This window comes from Strigops habroptila, chromosome 19, assembly GCF_004027225.2.
Source record: "Strigops habroptila isolate Jane chromosome 19, bStrHab1.2.pri, whole genome shotgun sequence".
Classification (NCBI taxonomy): Eukaryota; Metazoa; Chordata; class Aves; order Psittaciformes; family Psittacidae; genus Strigops; species Strigops habroptila.
The window spans coordinates 3,727,645-3,748,398 of NC_044295.2; the positions used below are offsets into that span (position 1 = coordinate 3,727,645).

Here is a 20,754-nt window from a genome sequence, read left to right on the forward strand (position 1 = left end):
GAGGACATCCGCCTCCGCCCCCTCTGAGGCTTGTCAATCAATCAGCGGGCGGTGACAGGCTGAGCTCGCTCCCATTGGCCAGCCGCGCTATCAATCAGAGATCTGCCCTCCCATTGGGCCCCCGCTTCCGTCTGTCACATCGGAGGGCCAGCGCCCATTGGCCGAGCTGTCACTCCATCACGTGTCCTATTGCTCGGCCGAGCTGCCCATCAAGCTCCAAGCCGCGGCGGATTGGCTGGCGGCGAAACATCTGGTTGTCTGTTGGCCAGCGCGCCGCCGAGCCCAACGGGGATTGGTTGAGAGCCCGCCGGAGGGCGGGTCACCACGGGCGGTGCCCGGGCGGCCCCGGAGGAGGAAGATGGCGCCGTGAGCGGGTCGGAGCCGCCGCCGCCGCTCGGGCCGGTCTGTGCGGGCCCGCGGCGGGGCCGGGCGGGGGGCGGCGGCGCGAGGGGGGACGGCGGCGGCAGCGGCGCCGGGCCCGGGAGGGGCGCGCGGCCTCCGCGGCCCGCCCTCTGCGAGCGCCGGGCGGGCGGGCGGGCGGGCGGCGCTTCCGGGGCCGGGGCCCGGTCGGGGGCGGGCCCGGCGCCCTCAGCCCGCCTCCCCGGGGACCGCCGGCAGCCGCCGCGCGGGGGGGGCCGGGCCGGGTGCGGGGCGCGGGGGGGGCCGTGAGCCCCGCTGCGGGGCTGCGGGTGCCGGGGGCGCGGGGGGGGCCGGTACCCCTCGGCCCGGGCTGTGTCTGAGCCGCTTCTCCGCTTCCTCCCCTTGAACCGGGACCTCCCCCCCCTCCCAGCGGCGGGCCCGGGGCGGGCAGTGGCTGTGCCAGGCGGGCCCGGGCAGGGCGGTTGAACCGCAGCGGCAGGAGCCGCGTTACCCCCGCGTTCGGCTCCGCTTCCTGCTGCTACTGTGTAAATACGCGGGTGCCGGAGCTCGGCCCCGCCCGGCTTTGAATTGGGCTGCGGCCGCTCCTTGCCCCGTGCCCTTCGTGAGCCCAGGGGAGGCTTCGTGCCCAGTTGCCGGGTACTTCCGTGGGTTTGGGGGGTCCCTGATTCACCTTCGTGCTCAAGGGGTGAATTAAAACTCGGGTGAGGTGTGTGACTGCGCTTAAACCGGGTGCTGACAGGAGCGTGGTCACCCCCAAAACCAGCTCCATCAGGCAGATGGGGAGCAAAGCCTCCCCTCTAAGTGCAGTCCCCTCGTTGCTGTGGGGGTTCCTCTTGGAAGGGGGCTGGGAGAAGGTAACAAGGAAATCGCATTGATAAGGCTTGAAATCAGGGTCTAAACCACCCCGAATTCCTCCAGTGCCCCCCCAAAAGGGTGTTTTGGGGCTGTATGGAAGCGCCTGCGCTGCTGGAGCTGCGGGACAGGGGGTGGTGAGGACGCGAGGTCTGGGGTAGGAACGAGCCTGGGTTGTGCTCGTTTGAGGAGCATCGTGAAGGCGCCAGTTCCGGAGCCAGGTTTTGGTTGCTCCGTCCTTTCACAGGGGTGAGGGCAGGCAGGGGCTGAGGAGAATGGTGCTTCTCTGTGCGCGGAGATGGTTCCTGTACAAAAGCACATTGTGAGGAGCTGAGGAAGAGGAGGAGGGCTGGGAAAAAGTGGCTTTTAGGAATTAGTGCTCTTGAATTGCCTAAAAGAGAAGTCTCTCATGCTTGAGGCTTGGCTGCGGGGTTAGGGAAAGGCAAAACTGGACCAGTCCTTTAGAGCACGAATAAGTGTGTGACACGGAGCAAGCGATGGTGAATGTCTGTGCTGGGGCTGCAGGGGGGCTCCTGCCCCTCCGGAGGGGCTGTGTCCCCCCGGGCCCATCCCAAAGCATTCCTTGCAGGCAGCACTGGTCCCATTCCCGCTTCCATCCTGGCCGAACATGCGCTTTGGTTTCACTGTGCTGGGAGCGGGTTTCTAGCACGTTGCAGCCTCGGGATGTGAAACTGTCGCTGCTGGGTTTGGGACCTCAATTGGACAAGTGAGAAGCTGGTGGAGGGATCAGGCCGCCCGGCTCCGCTCCCCCACTCATTATCCCACCGCCTTGGTCCGGGTTAATGGGATCTCTCCTGGAATGTGTGTGTGTCGCTCCGGCCAGCTCAGCATTGCTCTTTAGTCAGAGTCAGGGCTCTTAATCCTCAGCAGTGCCCTAATTCTGCTGCAAGGGAGGGTGCAGCCATTGAGCTTGGGCAGCTTTCAGGGGAGAAACCAGCCTTTTAGCAGCAGGCACCTTCGCTGCGCCTGATGCTTCCTGCTCCGGGAGGCTGCCACAGCGAGCGGCTTCCAGGGAATGGGATGCCCTTTGCTAAGGAATGGGGCGAGGAATTCCCATGCGGGGGCTCTGAGCTGACCCTTCCCGGGGGATTTATGTGCTTGGCTCATGGCAGAGCTGTGCAGGAGCCTGGGGAGGAGCGGGGGCTGAGCTGCCTGCCGCGGGCAAGCGGGCTCCTTGGTGACTTGGCTCGGGGCTCCCGTTCTTAGTGCTCCCTGCTTAGTGAAAGGCTCCGTGTTCCCAGCGAGGAGGCGTCTGGCTCGCTCCGTGTGGGATGGATGAGGAGCTGAGGGCTCCCTCCCTGGTTCCATGCGAGCATCGCCTGCATCCCAATTACCTACAGGACTCTTCTCACAGCCTTAAGCTGGATCGAGACTTGACAACCAGCCCTTGTGTGGGGCAGCAACACGCAGAGCTCCAGCGCTGTCCCCGCTGCTGACAGCCTCAGAGTGAAGGAACCCCCTTATTTTCCCAAAGCAGACGTGCCTTGTGTCCGGGCTTCCTGCATCCATGTGCTGGCAGCGGGTGCTGCTTCCAGCAAGGTCAGCTTCGCCCTTGCTGAGGTCGGGAGCTGGATGGTGCCCTCAGCCAGCCCCTGCTGATGCCTCTCGCCTCCGCTGCGGGCGATGCTGCCGGAGCGTGGAGTTTGCTCCCTTTAAACAAGCCCCGCACCTTGGTTTTGCCGCCCGTGTTGTCCCTTGGATGTCCTGCAGCTCCCGGGGCAGGAGCTGAGGCTGTTAAACAGCGGCTCTGCCCGGGCCCTGTAGGGCACAGAAAGCCTCTCGCGGGGCTTGGTTTGGTGGCTGGTGTGATGTGTTACGAGGCAGCGTGGTGCCGGTGCTTCCCGCTGCTCCTGCATCCCAGCACCCCACAGCACTGCCTTCCCGTTGTCCACGCCATGGGGGGCTGCGCTTTGGAGTGAACCTGAAGTATCCACGTTCCCCAGAGAGCTGTAATTCCCCGTGTGAAGTCAGGACGTTGTCAGCAGCCGTAATAAAGAGCGCTCCAGCTCAGACACCTTCTCCCTGGCACCTTATGGAGGCAAATGTTATCAAGGTGTTGAGCCTTGGGATGGGGGAGACAGGGGAATTTGCCAAAGGAGATGTCGGGGCTGAAATATCTTCCTAGGACAAAAGGTTTAGCACAGGGTGAGGATTTAGGAGCCTCTTTCCCTGTCTTTGCTGGCTTAAACCTTTCAAAAGGAGCTCCTGTAGCTGCCCCAGTGACAAGCAGAGCCTCAGCCTCAGTGTCACCACCCTGCAGCGCTCGGGGCAGCAGAAGGGATGAGTGTTGGAGATTCCAGACTCCCAAGGAAAGGACAAAGGATCACCCCCATCCTCACATTCCCCCACTATTCCCTGAAGTGCCCTTTAATTCCATAGAGACTTACAAACATTCATCACCACCACCGTGCCGAAATAATAGAACCAAGCTTTTTCCAGCCTTCAAAACCCACACTTTGGTACCTTCAAAACCCCAAAACTCTTCCGTTCCTTTTGGATTCCCAAAGTTAGAAAGACAAGTGGCAGGGAGACAGCGCGGGCTGGGGACCGGGAAGCTGCTGGCTCGCTGGGAATGCCTGTCCCTGAAGTGAGCGGGCTCGACAGGGTGGTGATGGGCTCTGGGAGGCCGGCTCAGGTGAGGGCTGCAGCCGGTTGCTCGCTGAGCTGGTGTTTCCCTTTGCTGGCAAGCAAAGGTCAGGTAGAATGGAGGGAGAACACGATGAGATGATGGGATTTCTCTGGCCCCTTTGTAACCCCCCCCTGCTGAAGGCGTGTGTGTGTGTTGGGGGGATGCAGGGAGGCGCCGGGAGAGCCCCTCGGGCATGGGGGGCCTTGTGCTGCGCTCTCAGCCCTCGCTGCTGGTCTCACTGCTCCGTGTCTGTGCTTCCTCCTCGCAGGTCCAGAGGCAGCATGGCTGCGACTGCTGCCGTCAGCCCCAGTGAATACCTGCAGCCGGCCGCCTCCAGCGCCCAGGTGAGCGCAGGGCCACGTCCTGGGCTGCAGGACAGCCACCACCACGGCCTTCAGCCCCTGCTGCTGCGCCACAGCCAGCATCGCAGGGTCAGGAGGAGGGCTGGGAGCTGCCCTCTGGGCTTGTTCCCAGCTCTTCTGGAGTGTTGTTCCTGTGTGGTTTCCTCGTGGGTCACGTTAGGAGCTGATACCACGAGGTGGTCTTGGAATTAAAACTGCCCAGGACACTCCAGGGTGTGTGATACCAGCAGCATTGCAGGGTGTTTGCAGCTTTGTAAGCTGGAAGAACGCAGGCACACGAGTAGAAGGTGGTCACCATCCTGATGGCTGAAAGCAGCATGAGGGGGTTCATTAAGGCATGTGTGTGGGGGGTAATTAAGCAGCTCCCTTAACAAGGGGTGTCTCATTGGCATGGGCTGGATCGCTTTGGACAGTGTGTGCCCTTTCCTGCACTGGCTGCATCTCCAGGTGTGTGGCACAGATCCGTGTCTCTAACGTGCCCATCTCCTCCTTTGCTCCCCAGGACTCCCAACCATCTCCTCTCGCCCTCCTCGCAGCGACATGTAGCAAGATCGGTCCCCCCGCAGCAGAAGCCGTCGTGACTCCTCCTGCCCCTCCTCAGCCAACGCCGCGCAAGCTCGTCCCCATCAAACCTGCTCCGCTGCCCCTGGGCTCCGGTAAGAACAGCTTTGGGATCCTGTCGTCGAAAGGCAACGTCTTCCAGATCCAGGGCTCTCAGGTCAGCACCTCCTACCCCGGGGGGCAGCTGGTTTTTGCCATCCAGAACCCAACTGTCATCAACAAGGGGACCCGCTCGTCCACCACCAACATCCAGTACCAGGCAGTGCCTCAGATCCAGGCCACAGGGGGACAGACCATCCAGGTCCAGCCTAACCAGATCCAGATTATTCCGGGCACGAATCAAGCCATCCTCACCCCTTCCTCTTCCTCTCACAAGCCTGTGCCCATCAAACCGGCTCCGGTGCAGAAAGGAGGAGCTTCCCCAGCGCAGGGCACGAGCAGCGTGGTCAAGTTGAGCGGTGGCAGCAACGTGACTCTGACCCTGCCCGTGAACAACCTGGTGAACGCCGCCGAGCCGGGCGCCCAGGCTCAGCTCCTGGCAGAGAGCTCCTCCAAACCCCCCAAAAAGCCTCGGAAGAAAGCCATGTCACCCACCCAGCCCACCGCGGTGGCCGTGGCCGAGCAGGTGGAGACGGTGTTGATAGAGACCACGGCAGAGAACATCATCCAGGCGGGCAACAACCTGCTGATCGTGCAGAGCCCCGGCTCCGGCCAGCCGGCCGTGGTGCAGCAGGTACAAGTGGTGCAGCCCAAGCAGGAGCCCCAAGTGGTGCAGATCCCGCAGCAGGCCCTGCGTGTGGTCCAGGCCGCCTCTGCCACGCTCCCCACCGTCCCCCAAAAACCCTCCCAGAACTTCCAGATCCAAACGACGGAACCTACTCCTACCCAGGTACCACCTCCCACATCCCCCTCCCCGAGGTCTCTGCACTGTTTCTCCTCACCCAAGCTTTTTAGAAAGCTTGAAAGGTTTTTGTAAGCCACCAGATTCCCAGCTTAGCATCCACTTTAAGCATTGCTCTTGTAGATTCTCTGCTGTCTTAAGAAGGGTTGGGAGCACAGTGGTTCTCTTTCGCTTGCCGGCCATCAGCTTTTATCATAGCATCATGGAATGGTTTGGGTTGGAAAGGACCTTAAGCTCATCCAGTTCCAACCCCCTGCCATGGGCAGGGATGCCTCACATTAGACCATGTCACCCAAGGCTCTGTCCATCCTGGCCTTGAACACTGCCAGGGATGGGGCAGCCACAGCTTCTCTGGGCACCCTGTGCCAGCGCCTCAGCACCCTCACAGGGAAGAGCTTCTTCCTTATATCCAACCTGAACTTCCCTGGTTTAAGTTTAAGCCCATCACCCCTTGCCCTGTCGCTGATGAAGAGTCCCTCTCCAGCATCTTTGTAGCCCTCTTCAGACACTGGAAAGACCTGTAGGAGCACAGTGTCCGTGGAGGCTCTGCTGTGCCAGCAGCTGGGGTTGGGATGAGGCAGCCTGCTCAGGAGCTCCTGGGAGAGGGGGGCTCACAGCCTCTCGCACTGTGTCTTTAGCGTTGCCTTTGGCTGCAAGGCCAAAGCAGCCCTTTGCTGCCACGCAAAGCTGGGACCTTCCTTCAGGAGTCCCACAAAGGGTCTTTAGATGCTTGGACAACTTCTGCTCCATGGCTTATGGCAGGCCCAGGGTTGTGTGGGGACGATGGAGCAGGGTTCTGTGGGGTGGCAGTGGCTGGTCTCACCCCTCTTCTCTCCTCCCTTCAGGTCTACTTCAAAACCCCATCGGGCGAGCTGCAGACCGTGCTGCTCCAGGAAGCTCCGGCCATCACAGTGGCTCCATCCGGGACCTCTTGCAGCAGCCCCGTGTCCCGCAGCGCCGGCACGGGGGGTTCCAGCACCAGCACCACCAGCACCAGCAGCAGCAGCAGGAAAGGCGCCGTGCGCAAGGAGCGCACCCTGCCCAAGATCGCGCCGGCCGGAGGCATCATCAGCCTGAGCGCGGCGCAGCTGGCGGCCGCTGCGCAGGCCATGCAGACCATCAACATCAACGGCGTGCAAGTGCAGGGCGTGCCCGTCACCATCACCAACAGCGGAGGTGGGCTGCGCCTGCTGGGCCGGCAGGATGTGGGACACAAAGCCCCCCGTGCTAGCAGCACCGCTTTGCTTTGCAGCTGGCTGCTTCTTGTAGCTTTATAAACAGATGCCCTTCGTGCCCTGAGGTTTGAGTGTTGCTGATTGTTAAATGTCATCAAGTTCTCTCGGAAGCCCCCGAGGGTTTCGTAAGGTGCCTCTTTGGTGCTTGTGCTGGCTGGGTCCAAGCCTCTCCTGGTTGAGCTGTGGCAGGGAGGGCGGGTTGTAGAGGCAGGCGCCTGCAGGGTCGGGCTCTGCGGTTGTGCCGAGCCGCAGGACACGTCTGAGGGCAGGGTTGAGCCCACACCAGCTCTGTTTGCTCTGAGCTCAGGGCAGGGGGAGGCTCAGCCCCTTGGGTGAGATGGGGGTCCTTATTTTTACATAGATTCATGGAATGGTTTGTGTTGGAAGGGAGCTTAAAGCTCCTCCAGCTCCAACCCCCTGCCACGGGCAGGGACACCTTCCACTAGAGCAGGTTGCTCCAAGCCCCTGTGTCCAACCTGGCCTTGAACACTGCCAGGGATGGGGCAGCCACAGCTTCTCTGGGCACCCTGTGCCAGTGTTTCTCCCCGAGAGCTGGGACCAGGCAGGCAGAGGGACGTGGTGCACCAGGGTTTTCCCACCAGCAGCCCCTTCCAGAGACCCCCCGGCCAGGTCCCAGCGCTGGGACATCTCCTGGCGTCCACTGGGTTCGATGGCTGCTCGTTTGGGCTTCCAGTAGCCAGACTGGGAGGGCTGCTTCCACACACACAGGCTCTGTAGCGAGGGATCACCATTCCAAGAGGGGGAACCAACCCCTCACCTTTGTGGGCCAAGTGCCTTAAGCCAAAAGCAGCCAGATGTGGCGCTGGCTGGAGCAGCCTGTGAGCCGCAGACAGCCGCCAGCAGAGGCAGGTCCCAGCGGCACCTCTGTCCTCCTGTCCTGCCCCACAAGCCCCATCCCGGTGGCGTGGGTGCCACGGGGAGCCGAGGGGAGGGAGCTGTGTCTGAGGGAGCTTTATCTGCTCTCTGATCCAGAAAGACCTGCTGCCTCGTGGCGGTTTCTCCCTCAGCAGGAGCCCTGGCTGGGTTTTGCAGTTGGAAGCTGTTCTTTCTCGGCTTAACCAAACGCTGTCAGCATAAAGCAGGGCCCAGTGTGGTTCCCTGCGCCGCAGCAGCCACCGTCCTCGCCGGGGCTGCTTTAAGGGGGTGTTTAATTGCTGCTTTGCATGGGAACATGGGGCCAGACATGAGCGATGCCACAGGCAGATGTTGCTGCTGGGCCTCAGGGCAGGGACTGCGCTGCAGCCGCGGCTGGGGAAGGGACAAGTAGGACCTGCTGGGTGCTGCCCATGTGTGCAATGAGTTGAGCCCGGTCTCAGCCCGGATGCAGCAGCGCTTCCAAAGGGCTGCCCAGACCTTCGGCTTCGCGCTCTCCCTCCCAGGGGACACGGTGGCACCTTTGCTCTTGCCTGCGCCCCCCCTCTGTGATCCCACCTCCCCTCTCTGCTGTCTCCCCTCCTTCCCTCCGCTCCTCCTTGTCCTTGCGGCTGCTCCGGGAGCAGCGATCCCGCTTGCTGACGCTGACCCCCCCCCCCCTTTTCTTCTTTCCAGCCCCCGTCACGGCTGCCGGGTGCTGTGCAGGGCCCAGGCTGCCGCCTCCGTGGCGCCCGAGCGTGGAGCGGCCCTTTGGGTCCGGGGTAAGTCCCGTTTTTTTGATCAATATATTGCACGTTTTTTCAAAGTTTCTTTTTTTGTTTCCTCTTTGGTCCTTTCCCCACCCCGAAGGGTCAAAAAAAACCGAAAACTTTGAAAAACCGCACAGTATATTCAGAAAAAAGGGACTTACCGGCCCCCCCCATTCCCCTCCCTCCCCAAAACCTCCACCCCGGGGGGGGCCCAGCACGTGGCGGGGCAGTGGGGGGGGGCTGTGGCAGTGCTGCATGTGGGGCTGGGGGCTTTGAGACCTGGGGTGTCCTGTCCCATGTGCAATGGGGGGGTCTTTCCTCCATCCAGCCACCTCCGGAGGGTTTCAGCCATCCCCAAGTGAGGAGCAGGGGTTGGATGTGGGGGGGTGGCCCCCCCCCCGGAGCGGAGGGGCAGAACCTGACTGCCCCCTTTTCCCCCCCCAGGCCAGCAGCAGCTCACTGTGCAGAATGTGTCCGGCAACAACCTGACCATCAGCGGCCTGAGCCCGACCCAGATCCAGCTCCAGATGGAGCAAGCGCTGTCCGGAGAGGCTCAACCTGGGGAGAAGAGGCGGCGGATGGCGTGTACCTGCCCCAACTGCAAGGACGGGGACAAGAAGTGAGTGTGGAGCGGGACCGGGGCAGCCCTGCGGGACCAGCACCCGTCCCCCAGGCTAAGGAGGTCCAGGGAGGGGGTTGTCCCCATCCGCTGTCCCCTGCAGCCCTGATCCAGCTCTGGGGCAGCAGCACAAGAGGGATGTGGAGCTGCTGGAGCGAGGCCAGAGGAGGCCCCGGAGCTGCTGCGAGGGCTGGAGCAGCTCTGCTCTGGAGCCAGGCTGAGAGAGCTGGGCTGGGGCAGCCTGGAGAAGAGAAGGCTCCTGAAGGGGAGACCTTAGAGCAGCTCCAGTGCCTAAAGGGGCTCCAGGAAACCTGGAGAGGGGCTTTGGACAAGGGATGTAGGGACAGGCCAAGGGGAATGGCTTTAACCTGCCAGAGGGGAGATTGAGATGAGCTCTGAGGCAGAAGCTCTTCCCTGTGAGGGTGCTGAGGCGCTGGCACAGGGTGCCCAGAGAAGCTGTGGCTGCCCCATCCCTGGCAGTGTTCAAGGCCGGGTTGGACACAGGGGCTTGGAGCAACCTGCTCTAGTGGAAGGTGTCCCTGCCCGTGGCAGGGGTTGGGGCCGGATGAGCTTTAAGGTCCCTTCCAACCCAACCCGTTCCATGTGATTCTCACCATGACTTCCCCCCGCAGGCCGGGCGACGCAGGGAAGAAGAAGCACATCTGCCACATCCCCGAGTGCGGGAGGACCTTCCGCAAGACGTCGCTGCTGCGGGCCCACGTGCGCCTGCACACGGGCGAGCGCCCCTTCGTCTGCAACTGGGTGTTCTGCGGGAAGCGCTTCACACGCAGCGACGAGCTGCAGCGACACGCTCGCACGCACACAGGTCTGTGCCCAAACCCCCCCCACATCCCGTCCCAGCCCGTGCTGAGCCTGGTGGGGATGCGCTGGGACAAGGACTGGGATGATTTTGGGCTGCCACCAAGTTGTCCCGGGGAGTTTGACTGGGAGGGACTGGAGAGCTTGGTCAGGGCCCTGGTGGTGGGTGACAGGGGAAGGGGCTGCAATGGGGACCTGTTGTAGGGGTGTTGCTGCCACCCCGTCCTGGTGGGGCATGCGGGGACAAAAGCAGGTCGGTGACACGGTGACTGTCACCTCCTGACCCACGGCTGCTCTGCCCCACAGGTGACAAGCGCTTCGAGTGCGCGCAGTGCCAGAAGCGCTTCATGCGGAGCGACCACCTCACGAAGCACTATAAAACCCACCTGGTCACCAAGAACTTGTAGGGCCAGGAGCTGCCCCACGGCTGAGCGGACAGAGCCCAGCCAGGGGTCACCACCCAGCAGCAGCACTCCAGTGTCACCAGTGCCACGGAGAGGAGCCCTCAGGGACATCCTCCTGCCCTTGGCCGATGCCACCGCGCAGCAGCAGCCACTTCCAAAGGGTGCGAGGGGCCGACCCTGCCTGCGCATCCCGGGAGCCAGCAGCGGTCCGGAGCCGGGTACGGAGGGGACTGCACACGCCGGCGCGGGCGGGCTGGGAGAGGCTCCACAGCACATTCCTACTTTATATTTAAAGTCTATAAATAGCTATAAATATCTATATAACCCCTTTGGAAGGTCCCTTTTTTTCTATGGAGATCGTTGCCTTACGCTCCCTGCTCCCGATGACGAACACTGTGTATTGTGAGCACTCTTTGGAACCTATTTAATTTCTGCTGCCCCTTTTGCCCCCTTTTTCTCCTAACATTGCTTTCTTTTCTGACACCGAAGAGTTGGTTTTCCTTTCCCTCCACTGATTTCTCTCTCCCCACTTTTCCTTTACCAAGCGACGTGGCATTTCCTTACCCACTTTTGGGACGTGAGCCCCTTTCCCTCCCCTGCTGCCCTCCTCCTTCCCCTGTGTATAGTGTACATTGTACCATAGATTCTATTGCTTTTGTGTTTACGACATGTTTTGAAAAGAAAACCATATGGCTTGTTATTTTTGAGCTTTTAAATTAAACCAAATCCACTTTATTTTGGAGTTGTAACCGCCCAGGGTTGTTTCCTGCAGTAGGTGACGGGGCTGTTACACTCGATGAACTGTAACCGTGGAGCCAGCCGGGAGCTTTCCTTGCTAAATAAACTTAGTCACCAGAGGCAAATCCATTGCAGCGTGTGCCACCAGGGTCCTTTCTCTCCTGAGCTGGCACCGTGTGTGACCAGGGCACCAAGAGCCAACTGTGGCCGGCTTCCTCGGCCAGAAACCACGTGGGTTTATTAACAGGAATCCCAAATATTGCTGGAAATGAACTTCCTTACAGGAAAACGGGCCTGGATGTGTGGAGCTGCTGCGTGCGGGAGCAGCTCTGCCACCACGGGTGGCCGTGGCTGCTGGATCTGCCTGTGGCGCTCAGGGACACCAGCGTCACCCTGCTCCGACCAGCCCTTATCCCTGCCAGCACCCATTCCCCGCTGCTGGAGCGAGCAGGACACGCGGCCATGGGCTCTACCACCGTGGGGCTGACCCAGTTGGTACCTGCAGGGTGAATCCTCCAGCCGCAGCCCCTCTATAACCACGAGGACACGATCCCAGCATCCCGGCACATCCCTCCTGGTCCCCTCTCTCCCTGTCTGCGGCACCAGGGAGACCTCTGGGCTCATCCCCTCTGCGTGGACCTCGGCTGTGGGTCTCAGCTCACCCCATCTTCTCCACCAGCTTCTTCACGGCGCGCCGGGACGTGCTGCGCTTGCTGTTGATGCCGGCGTTGAAGTTGCGCATGGTGGTGACTTGCTCTGCAGGGCTCAGACCCCACTTGTGGGTGGCACCGTGGCCATGGGACCCCCCACCCCATCCCGCCCTCCTGGTCCCCTCCCTTTGATGGCGCTGCCCATGGGTAGGGGCAGGCAGAGGGGATGCTCCATGGTGGTGCTGTGGGCGATGAGCTGCCCTGTGGCCGAGGACCGGGCCAGTGTCTCCCATGAGAAGAAGTAACGGAGCAGGCGCCGGGTCATGAGCTTGGGCTTGTCCCTGGGGACCTGCGAGAGGTGATTGAGCTGCGGGTGGGTGATGTGGGCCCCCCGGCTCGGCACCAGCTCCAGTTTGGGCCTCCCGTTCTCCTGAGGTGGGGAGCTCTCGTCTGGGTCCTGGATGGAGCCTGGGGCCAGCCCTGGGGTACCCTGACACCCTCCACACCTTGGGGCCACTTCTCCTGTGTCCCCTCTGCTCCAACCACAGCCCCGTGGCCAGTGGCACCCCAGGAGCCTTGGCAGGACCCCAGGAGCCCCGTCCAGCCCCCACCCACCTTGACAGGAGATGCCCAGCGTGGGGGTCACCGGGCAGCGTGTCCCCCCCGCTCTGCTCCCAGAGGCAGGGGGTGTCGGTGGGCGCAACCGGGGGGTGGCCGGGCCCCTCCTCAGAGCCAGGGCAGGGGCTGGGGGCTCCGGGCAGGCAGCAGCTGGGGGGGCTCTGCGGGACGTTGGCCGGGGCACAGCTCTGCTCCCCGGGGCCAGGGGAGGAGAAGGGCTGGAGCCCCCCAACCTGTGGGGACAGAGCGGGGTTGCTGCGGATGGGTGCTGGGGAGACCCATGGCTGCGGTGCACAGCCTCTGTGGGGCGAGGAGCCACAAGGGATGGGGACACAGGCACACGGGGGGATCCAGACCCACCTCTGCGGCCACGTTGCTCCCCAGCAGCCGCTTGAGGAACTGGACGTTGCTGTCAGTGACGCCTATGGAGTCACAGCGGGGGCTCAGCCATGGGCAGGGGGGACCAGGCACAGCCCCGACAGCACATCCCTGTCCCCCTCCGTCCCCTGTCCCTTCATCTGTCCCAGTGCCACCCCCAAACCGGGTCCCCATGGCTGGATGTAGGAGAGGGACTCTTCATCACGGACTGTAGTGATAGGACAAGGGGTGATGGGTTCAAACCGGAACAGGGGAAGTTCAGGCTGGATGTAAGGCAGAAGCTCTTCCCTGTGAGGGTGCTGAGGCGCTGGCACAGACTTTTCCCAGAGAAGCTGTGGCTGCCCCATCCCTGGCAGTGTTCAAGGCCAGGTTGGACACAGGGGCTTGGAGCAACCTGCTCTAGTGGAAGGTGTCCCTGCCCGGGGCAGGGGTTGGAGCTGGATGAGCTTCAAGGTCCCTTCAACCCAACCCATCCCGTGACACCCGGCTCTGCTGCCGTTACCAATGCAGCCGGTGCCCGAGACCAGCAGGGTCCTGGTGCCGGTGGCAGCGGTGGCCAAAAGTCCCTCCCGGATGACAACAGGTCGTTCTCCTCCTCCAGGCTGCGGACGCGGCTTCGGAGCTGCCGAGTCTCCACCTCCCGCTGCCGGATGTGGTGGTCACGGTGCGGAACAGCCTCGTCCCGGGCCGCCGGCGCCCGCTGCAGCTCCCGACCTCGGCCTCCGGCTCCCGCCGAGGTCTCCTCCTGGCCGCGATGTCCTCGGCCACCCCGCGGATGGAGCGGGGTCAGTGTGGGGGGCACGGGGGTGACAGGGATGTGCCCCTGCCCCGTACCTGCCGCGGCCCCGCTCGGGAGTGGCGGGCTCTGGGGCTGGGGGGTCCTGGTCCCCCATGTGCTCACCCTGATGGGGGGTCCTGGAGGGGGGACAGGGGGCGGAGCCCGGCACCCCCCTGACCCCCCCTTGTCCCAGCTGTGTCCCCATTGCCCCCCTCCAGGGTCCCGTCCTCCCCCGCAACCCGTGTTCCCCTTCCCCCGGCTCCCCCCGCCCCGTCCCCGCGGGGACGCGGTACCTTTAAGAGCCCCTCCACGTGTCTGTTTACAGCCCCCCGCACTCCTTCCGTGTCTCCGCGTCCCGCCCCCTCCTCCTCCAATCGGCTCCAAGCGCTCCGTGCTCGTCACTGTGGCGGGCGCTTCCTATTGGCTGTGTGAAGGGGAGAGGCGTGGTCGTGGACGGGACCATTGCGGGGCCGCGGAGGGGCGGGGGGGGGGGGGTCCGGTTGTCTCCGCTCGGCTCCGCTCGGCGCCCGCCGGCCGGGATGGACCTGGGGCCGCTGCGGAAGAGCTACCGGGGGGACGAGGAGGTGCGGGCAAGGCGGGGAGCGACGGGGCCCTGGTCCGGCTGTGACCTGGGGCCGCCGTGACACCCGCCCCGGGCTGGGCCGAGGGCTGCAGTGACCCACACACGTGCTGGTGGTGACCGTGGGACAGGGGTGACCCTCCCCCGGCTGTCCCCAAGACACGGGGTCCCCCCCCCTTGCCCTGGCTGCACCCCTGGAGCTGGGGTCACCCCATCCCCTGTGCTTGTGTCTGATGTGCCCCCCCCCCCAGCCGTGGCGGTGTCCCCAAGGACCAGGGTGTCCCCCCGCCGTTACCGTGTCCTCCGTGTCCCCAGGCCTTCGAGGAGCAGCACTTGGCCTTCCGTGAGCCCATCCAGCAGTTCCGAGTCTGGTTCGAGGAGGCCGTGAGCTGCCCGGACATCGGCGAGGCCAATGCCATGTGCTTGGCGACCTGCACCAGGTGAGGACGTGGGGGGCATAGGGGGGGCCCTCTCATTGGGACCTGGGCAGGGTGGAGAGGGGTGAGCCTCAAAGGGAGCATCAGCAGTGGGTCGAGGGAGGGGATTGTCCCCGTCCAATGTGCTCTGGGGAGACCCCCGCTGCAGCCCTGATCCAGCTCTGGGGCAACAGCACCAGAGGGACGTGGAGCTGTTGGAGCGAGGCCAGAGGAGGCCCCGGAGCTGCTGCGAGGGCTGGAGCAGCTCTGCTCTGGAGCCAGGCTGAGAGAGCTGGGCTGGGGCAGCCTGGAGAAGAGAAGGCTCCTGAAGGGGAGACCTTAGAGCAGCTCCAGTGCCTAAAGGGGCTCCAGGAAACCTGGAGAGGGGCTTTGGACAAGGGCCTGGAGGGACAGGACAAGGGGAATGGCTTTAACCTGCCAGAGGGGAGATTGAGATGAGCTCTGAGGCAGAAGCTCTTCCCTGTGAGGGTGCTGAGGCGCTGGCACAGACTTTTCCCAGAGAAGCTGTGACTGCCCCATCCCTGGCAGTGTTCAAGGCCAGGTTGGACACAGGGGCTTGGAGCAACCTGCTCTAGTGGAAGGTGTCCCTGCCCGTGGCAGGCGTTTGGAGCTGGATGAGTTTTAAGATCCTTTCCAACCCAACCCATTCCATGTGATTCAATGATCCCTCCGCAGGGACGGGAAGCCCTCGGCCCGCATGGTGCTGCTGAAGGGTTTTGGGCAGGATGGTTTCCGCTTCTTCACCAACCACGAGAGCCGTAAGGGGAAGGAGCTGGTGAGGCTGCAGCTATGGGGTGCTCCAGGGCCGGGGTGGGGGGGCACGGGGAGGGCACAGCAGCTTTCCAGCCCCTTTACACCAGGGCTGTGGCTCTCAAAGGAGGGAAGCAGCCCCGGGTTGGGTCCTGCACCGCGCACAGGCAGGTCCTGCCCTTGGGTTCCTCTGGTCTTAAGCCAGGAGCGGTGCTGGTCACTCACATCTTCTCCCTGCTGCACCCCAGGATACGAATCCCTTTGCCTCACTGGTCTTCTACTGGGAGCCCCTCAACCGGCAGGTGAGTCTTGTTCCCCCAGGGATATGGGGGAGCAGAGGGAGCATGGTCAGGCCCTTGGCATGTGGGTGCTGCCCACATGGGGTGGGATTTTGGGGCTCACATTTGGATGGGGCTCATGCTTGGATGGGTCCCAGCTCCTGCGGGGGATGAGACGTGATGGGAGGTGCTCATTATTGGGGGGTCAGGGCAGTTCCTCCCTTGGGGGTCCATGTGGCCCCATCAGCAGCCGTTGACGGGGTGATGGTGCCCGGCACAGGTCCGGATCGAGGGCTCGGTGAAGCGGCTGCCGGAGGAGGAATCGGAGCGGTACTTCCACTCCCGCCCCAAGAGCAGCCAGATCGGGGCTGTGGTCAGCCGGCAGAGCACCGTCATTCCGGACAGGGAGGTGAGCAGCCATCCCGTTCCCCATGGAACGGCCGGGAGCACCGGCGCTTCCCTCCCTTTCCCCCGCTTTCCCTGCAGTATCTAAGGAAGAGGAACGCGGAGCTGGAGGAGCGGTACCGGGAGGCGCCGGTGCCGAAGCCGCCGTACTGGTGAGTGCTGGGGGCTGGTGGCACGATGCTGCTCCCCACTGAACCCCCCTGAGCCCCGTGTTCCTCTGCCAGGGGGGGTTACATCCTGCACCCAGAGGTTGTGGAGTTCTGGCAGGGTCAGACCAACCGCCTGCACGACCGCATCGTCTTCCGGCGGCTGCGGGAAGGCTCCGAGCCCCTGGGCTCCATGACCCACCGCGGGGAGGGCGAGTGGGTCTTCGAGCGCTTCTCGCCCTGATGCCGCCGTTGTCCCCGGCCGCGTCAGCCCCATCGGGAGCGTTGTCCCTGCGGAGCGGGGCTGCCCTCGCTCTGCCCTGCCCCATGCTGCGCTCTGGGGGTGCTGGTGGGGGGGCTCTGCTCCAGCCCCACTGACCGGCTCCTTCCCCTTCGCCTTCCCCAACTGCTCCCGGTTAATTCATCATGTTCATGGTTGTGGATGGATGAAAAAAGACCCCAGTGCTCCCCCCCATTTGCCCATGTCGTGCCACTGCCACCACCACCTCGTGCTTCGAGCCCTGCGATGTGTGCCAGAACTGGTTTAATTGTGTGTAATAACTTATTTAATCGTGGCATTAACGCCACCCGTGCTCGTGGCTGTGCATTGCCACCACCATACCCCATCTCCCTGCTGTTACAGGGGACCCCAACCTGCTCGTCTGGGGGTTCCTCTCCCTGTTCCCCCCCCTGCTCCAGCTGCTTGTCCGAGCTTGGACATAATAAATCCCAATCGTTGCAGCGCTGTGCAGTGGGTCTGGTTAATATTTACCCACATGGGGCTGGGCTGCGCTCTCCAGAGCCGGTGCAGCCAGGGGGATCCCGGCCCCATGGGGTGCTGCCGCCCTCGGTCCCCTGGGTCACGTCCCCCCCATCACCTTCACCCTCCCTGGTTCCGTGTTTGCTCTCCCGGTCACTGGCTCTCGGGGCAGGATCGTGCCCCATGGATGGGGATCCCATTGGAATGGGTGGCAGTGGGAGGGGACAGTGGGAACATTGACCCCACCGGGGTGGTGGGAGCTGGGTCATCACACCCCGTGTGCTGCTGTCACCCGCTCGCTCGGTGGCCTCGGAGCTGTGACTACCCCGCTATGGTGGGACCAAAGGTGACAGCGTCACCTCAGTGGGACAACACGAGGTGGCAGCTCCGTGTCCCAGGGAGGAGCAGGGGGAGGGCTTTGCTGGGGTGAGGCTTTGCTGTCTCCCACCCATCCCGGCGCTGGGAGCCCAGATGCCACGGGGATGGGCGCAGCTGAGCCGATGGGCGCCAAATCCATGCCGACACCTCCCTGCTCTCCCTCCCTTCCGTCTGGGGCAGGATCCCAGATGATTTGGGGACAAAGAGCAGGCTGTGAGCCGGGGCAGAGCAAACAGAGCGAACGGGGGGGGTTGGACTCCGGCACTTGGCACCATCCGCCTTTTGTCATAGCTGGGAAGCGGTTGCTCCTGTTGACTTCAGGCTCGGCCGCACCCAGCAACAAGGGGAGGGCACCCCAGGGTGGCAGCACCGGTGACGGGCGCCCCCGTGTCCCCCCTTCTGCAGGGTTGGGGGTTCCCGGTGTTGGCACCTTTGGCTCTGCCAGGCTGGGGCTGAGGGGTCCCCAAGCTCCCCCTGCTCCAAGCGGCCTTTGCTTCCACACCCCGTTTATTAACACCAGTTAATTATCAGCTTCTGACAACCCCAACACCCCCCGGCCTGGCTCTGGGATGCTTCCGGGATCAGGCAGTGATTCCCGGGTGTGAGCAGGAATCTGGCTCCTCCTGGGAAGCCCGGAGCCCCCCATGGAGGCAGCTCAGGGGGGACTTTGCCCATAGGGTTGTTCCCTATGTGTCACATCCTTCATTTTGGGGGTGATCCTGGCAAGGACACGGCGTCACTGGCTCTGCCTCAGTGGCTCTGCCCATGGCCACGCAGCCCCTTGGGCTTGGGGATGAGCCGGGGGGGTCCCCAGGTCTTGCCCCCGCAGGAGTGATGGGTAGGAGGGGACTGGGAATGGGATCAGAGCTGTGGTAGAACCGGGTGAGCGATGGGCTCTGGTGCTCCGTGGCAAGCAACCAGGGTGAGCATCATCATCCCAGTATGAACCAGTCAGTGCTCAGGGGGTTCCTCCAGTCCAAGAGGCTCCTGGCTCTGATTCCCAGTTCTCCCTCTGCCCTGGGGTGCTGCAAGCCCGGTGGCTGCAATGAAACAGGGTCTTTGCTTGGCCCTTCAATCAACACCAGTCATTTCCCCTTCTGAATCCCCATGGGCCGGCATTCCCGGAAGGCGACAACGATCCGGGTCATTTCTCCTCCTGCTCGCCGCCGGGGCAGAGGTTGGGGTTCTCGGCCAGCGTCGCCCTCACTTTCTTCTTCTCCTTGAAGCGCCCCGAGTTGGAGACCTTGACGTGTTTGCCTTTGCTGCTCTTGTCCACCAGCTTCTCCAGCCGCGCGGTGAACCCGGGCGGCCCCTCCTGGCCCGGCCCTTCCTGGCTGGCACCGGCGCCGGTGCTGGCACCGTGGCTGTCGGGGCTCTCGTACAGCACCGTTGGTGTCGACTGCCGCTTCCGCAGGAACGTCAGCTTCCACCAGCCGTGGCTCTCGGCCATCGCTGCTGCGCCCTGGGATGGAGATGGGGGTTGGAATCCCTCCTGGGGTGTCCCTTGGCATTCCCGAGCCAAGGACCGGGATGGATGAGGGATACAGGTTGCCGGTTTGTGCCGTGTTTGCCAAAGGTGGTTCTCCTGCTGTCTCTGCTTATAAGGGACACAGGGCAGGAGGGCCGGGAGGGATGCTCCGCTGATTTGGGCATTGCCAAGCTTCGGGGACATGCTCCGCCGGGAGCCGCCGGATCAGCCACAGTAGTGGGTAGGGAGTGAGCCCAGTAAGCAAACAGGAAGAGGATCTGGGAAGCAGGTGGGAGCTGGGGAGGTGCCGGGGTCGCTGCCAGGGGTCCCTGCCCCATGCCCAGCCCTGCTGCAGGGACAGGCGGGAGCAGCAGCAGGGCCCAGGCTGCTGCCCGGAAGGCTCCGGCAATCCAGGAAGGCTCCAGTGCCGAGCGTGGCTCCAGGGCAGGGACCAGGGAAGGCAGCTCCCGAGCACAGGAGCCAAACGGGATCCCCGGCAGGGAGGGGATTCCCAGCGTTCCATCCCTACCCCGGGGGCCAACACGGCTCCATGGCCTCATGGCGCTCAGCTCCGCCTGGGTGGTGCCTTTGGCATCGCTTTCAGGTGCCAGGACAAGGGGACAAGGACACCAAGACTGCGGCCACCACCCCAGGGCAGGACACTGGTGTCCCCCAGGGCTCATTTGCTGTGTCCCCCCACAATTCCATGCCCCTTCGTGCCAGAGCCAGGTGGGATCTGCCACCAAACCATGGCTGTGCCATGCCCTGGCGCTGGCACTGGTGATTCCCACATCCCGCTCCCCACCATGGACACCCCATTCCCTGGTACCTGCACTTCCCGGTCTCTGCTGCAGCCGCCCAGCTCGAGGGGTGCCGGGATGGCTCCGGTTGGGATCTGCCTACCTGCCACTGCCCCGTTTGCTGCCGGTCAAGGTGAACCCGCGACCAAACCCCTCCTGCGTGAGCAAACAGCGGGGCCGGGCCAGGCAACGGCTGAATATTCATGACGGGGGAACCCGGGGCTGAGCCCCGGCCCCGGCTCCCGGCGGCTCCGGGCGCTGGCTCTGCCCGTGGCCCCGGCTCCCCCGGCCTCGAGGGCCGCTGTGCGCGGCGGGCGCCGCGGCGGCACATGGCGCGCTCCGGGCAGGCAGGGGTTAAGGGCATGAGGCGGGAGCGCGGCTCGGGCTGCCGGTGGGATCAGCCGAAACCAGCGGCTGCCAGACCGGTTCCTGCCTCCTGCTGCCCCCCCCCCGGCTCCTGCTGTCCCGCGGGCACCCGACAGGGGGGTCCCCGCGCTGCCACCTCCCCCCGGTGGCACATCCCATGGGGACACCCAGGGATCCCCCCGCCACGGGTCCACGGTGTCCCCGGGGTGCTGGAGGCACCGTGGGCATCCCCGGGGTGGCTGCTCCCGGCGGGCGGGTCCCTGGAGGATCTTGGTGCTGTTCCCATATCCCTGAAGGATGTGGGATCTGCTTTGGGTCCTCTCCCCGCCCCCGCAAAGGGATCCCCAAGGGACCCAGGATCCCCTGAGGGGTGACTGGGGATCCTCGAGGGATCTGGGACCTGCACTGTGGCACCCAGTGGGCCCTGGGGTCCCCTCTGGGGGCGGCTGGGGATCCTCAAGGAATCTGGGATCTGCTCTGGGGTCCCACTGGGGATCCCCCAAGGGACCCAGGATTTCCTGGGGATCCCAGGGGGATCCTGGCTCTGTGCTGGGGCACTAAGCGCTCCCTGAGGGATCTGGGACACCCTCTGGGGGCATCTGGGGATCCCTATAGGACCTGTGACCTGCTTGGGTGCCTCCCAGGGATCCCGGCTCTGTGCTGGGGCACCCAGAGGTCTCTGTGGGATCTGCTTTGGACCACTGGGGATCCCCCAACGGACCCAGGATCCCCCGAGGAGCGGCTGGGGGCCTCGGGGGGATCCCGGCTCTGTGCTGGGGCACTGAGCGCTCCCCGAG

General features: G+C 63.8%; 3 protein-coding genes across 6 annotated transcripts; 2 read left to right on the forward strand and 1 right to left on the reverse strand.

Annotated features, from left to right (window-relative positions):
• The first annotated feature begins 312 nt into the window (after nt 1–312).
• Nucleotides 313–11,299, forward strand: SP2 (Sp2 transcription factor). 4 transcript variants are annotated; one of them, XR_003994702.1, is made up of 8 exons: nt 1,575–1,892; nt 4,152–4,227; nt 4,748–5,695; nt 6,553–6,883; nt 8,512–8,597; nt 9,030–9,204; nt 9,837–10,030; nt 10,330–11,294. XR_003994702.1 is itself a non-coding variant. In XM_030509000.1 (7 exons), the coding sequence occupies exons 2-7, from the start codon at nt 4,165–4,167 to the stop codon at nt 10,428–10,430; spliced, it is 1,812 nt and encodes a 603-aa protein (XP_030364860.1). In that variant the 5' UTR covers nt 313–402; nt 4,152–4,164; the 3' UTR covers nt 10,431–11,299. The 4 variants fall into 4 exon arrangements, 3 of the variants coding, with proteins under 3 accessions (XP_030364860.1, XP_030364861.1, XP_030364859.1); XM_030509000.1 differs by lacking the exons at nt 1,575–1,892; nt 8,512–8,597 and adding an exon at nt 313–402 and having other exon boundaries at nt 10,330–11,299; XM_030509001.1 differs by lacking the exons at nt 1,575–1,892; nt 8,512–8,597 and adding an exon at nt 316–398 and having other exon boundaries at nt 10,330–11,299.
• A 2,742-nt stretch (nt 11,300–14,041) lies between these two features.
• PNPO (pyridoxamine 5'-phosphate oxidase) lies at nt 14,042–16,926 on the forward strand. The gene is made up of 7 exons (XM_030509008.1): nt 14,042–14,173; nt 14,485–14,609; nt 15,282–15,381; nt 15,605–15,658; nt 15,915–16,043; nt 16,121–16,191; nt 16,264–16,926. Exons 1-7 carry the CDS (start codon nt 14,129–14,131, stop codon nt 16,427–16,429), a joined length of 690 nt encoding a protein of 229 aa, XP_030364868.1. The 5' UTR covers nt 14,042–14,128; the 3' UTR covers nt 16,430–16,926.
• Nucleotides 16,927–17,812: 886 nt separating this feature from the next.
• PRR15L (proline rich 15 like) lies at nt 17,813–19,864 on the reverse strand. Its single transcript, XM_030509009.1, has 2 exons — nt 19,621–19,864; nt 17,813–18,785 (listed from the first exon to the last, which is right to left on the reverse strand). The coding sequence occupies exon 2, from the start codon at nt 18,771–18,773 to the stop codon at nt 18,468–18,470; it is 306 nt and encodes a 101-aa protein (XP_030364869.1). The 5' UTR covers nt 18,774–18,785; nt 19,621–19,864; the 3' UTR covers nt 17,813–18,467.
• Nucleotides 19,865–20,754: the final 890 nt, after the last annotated feature.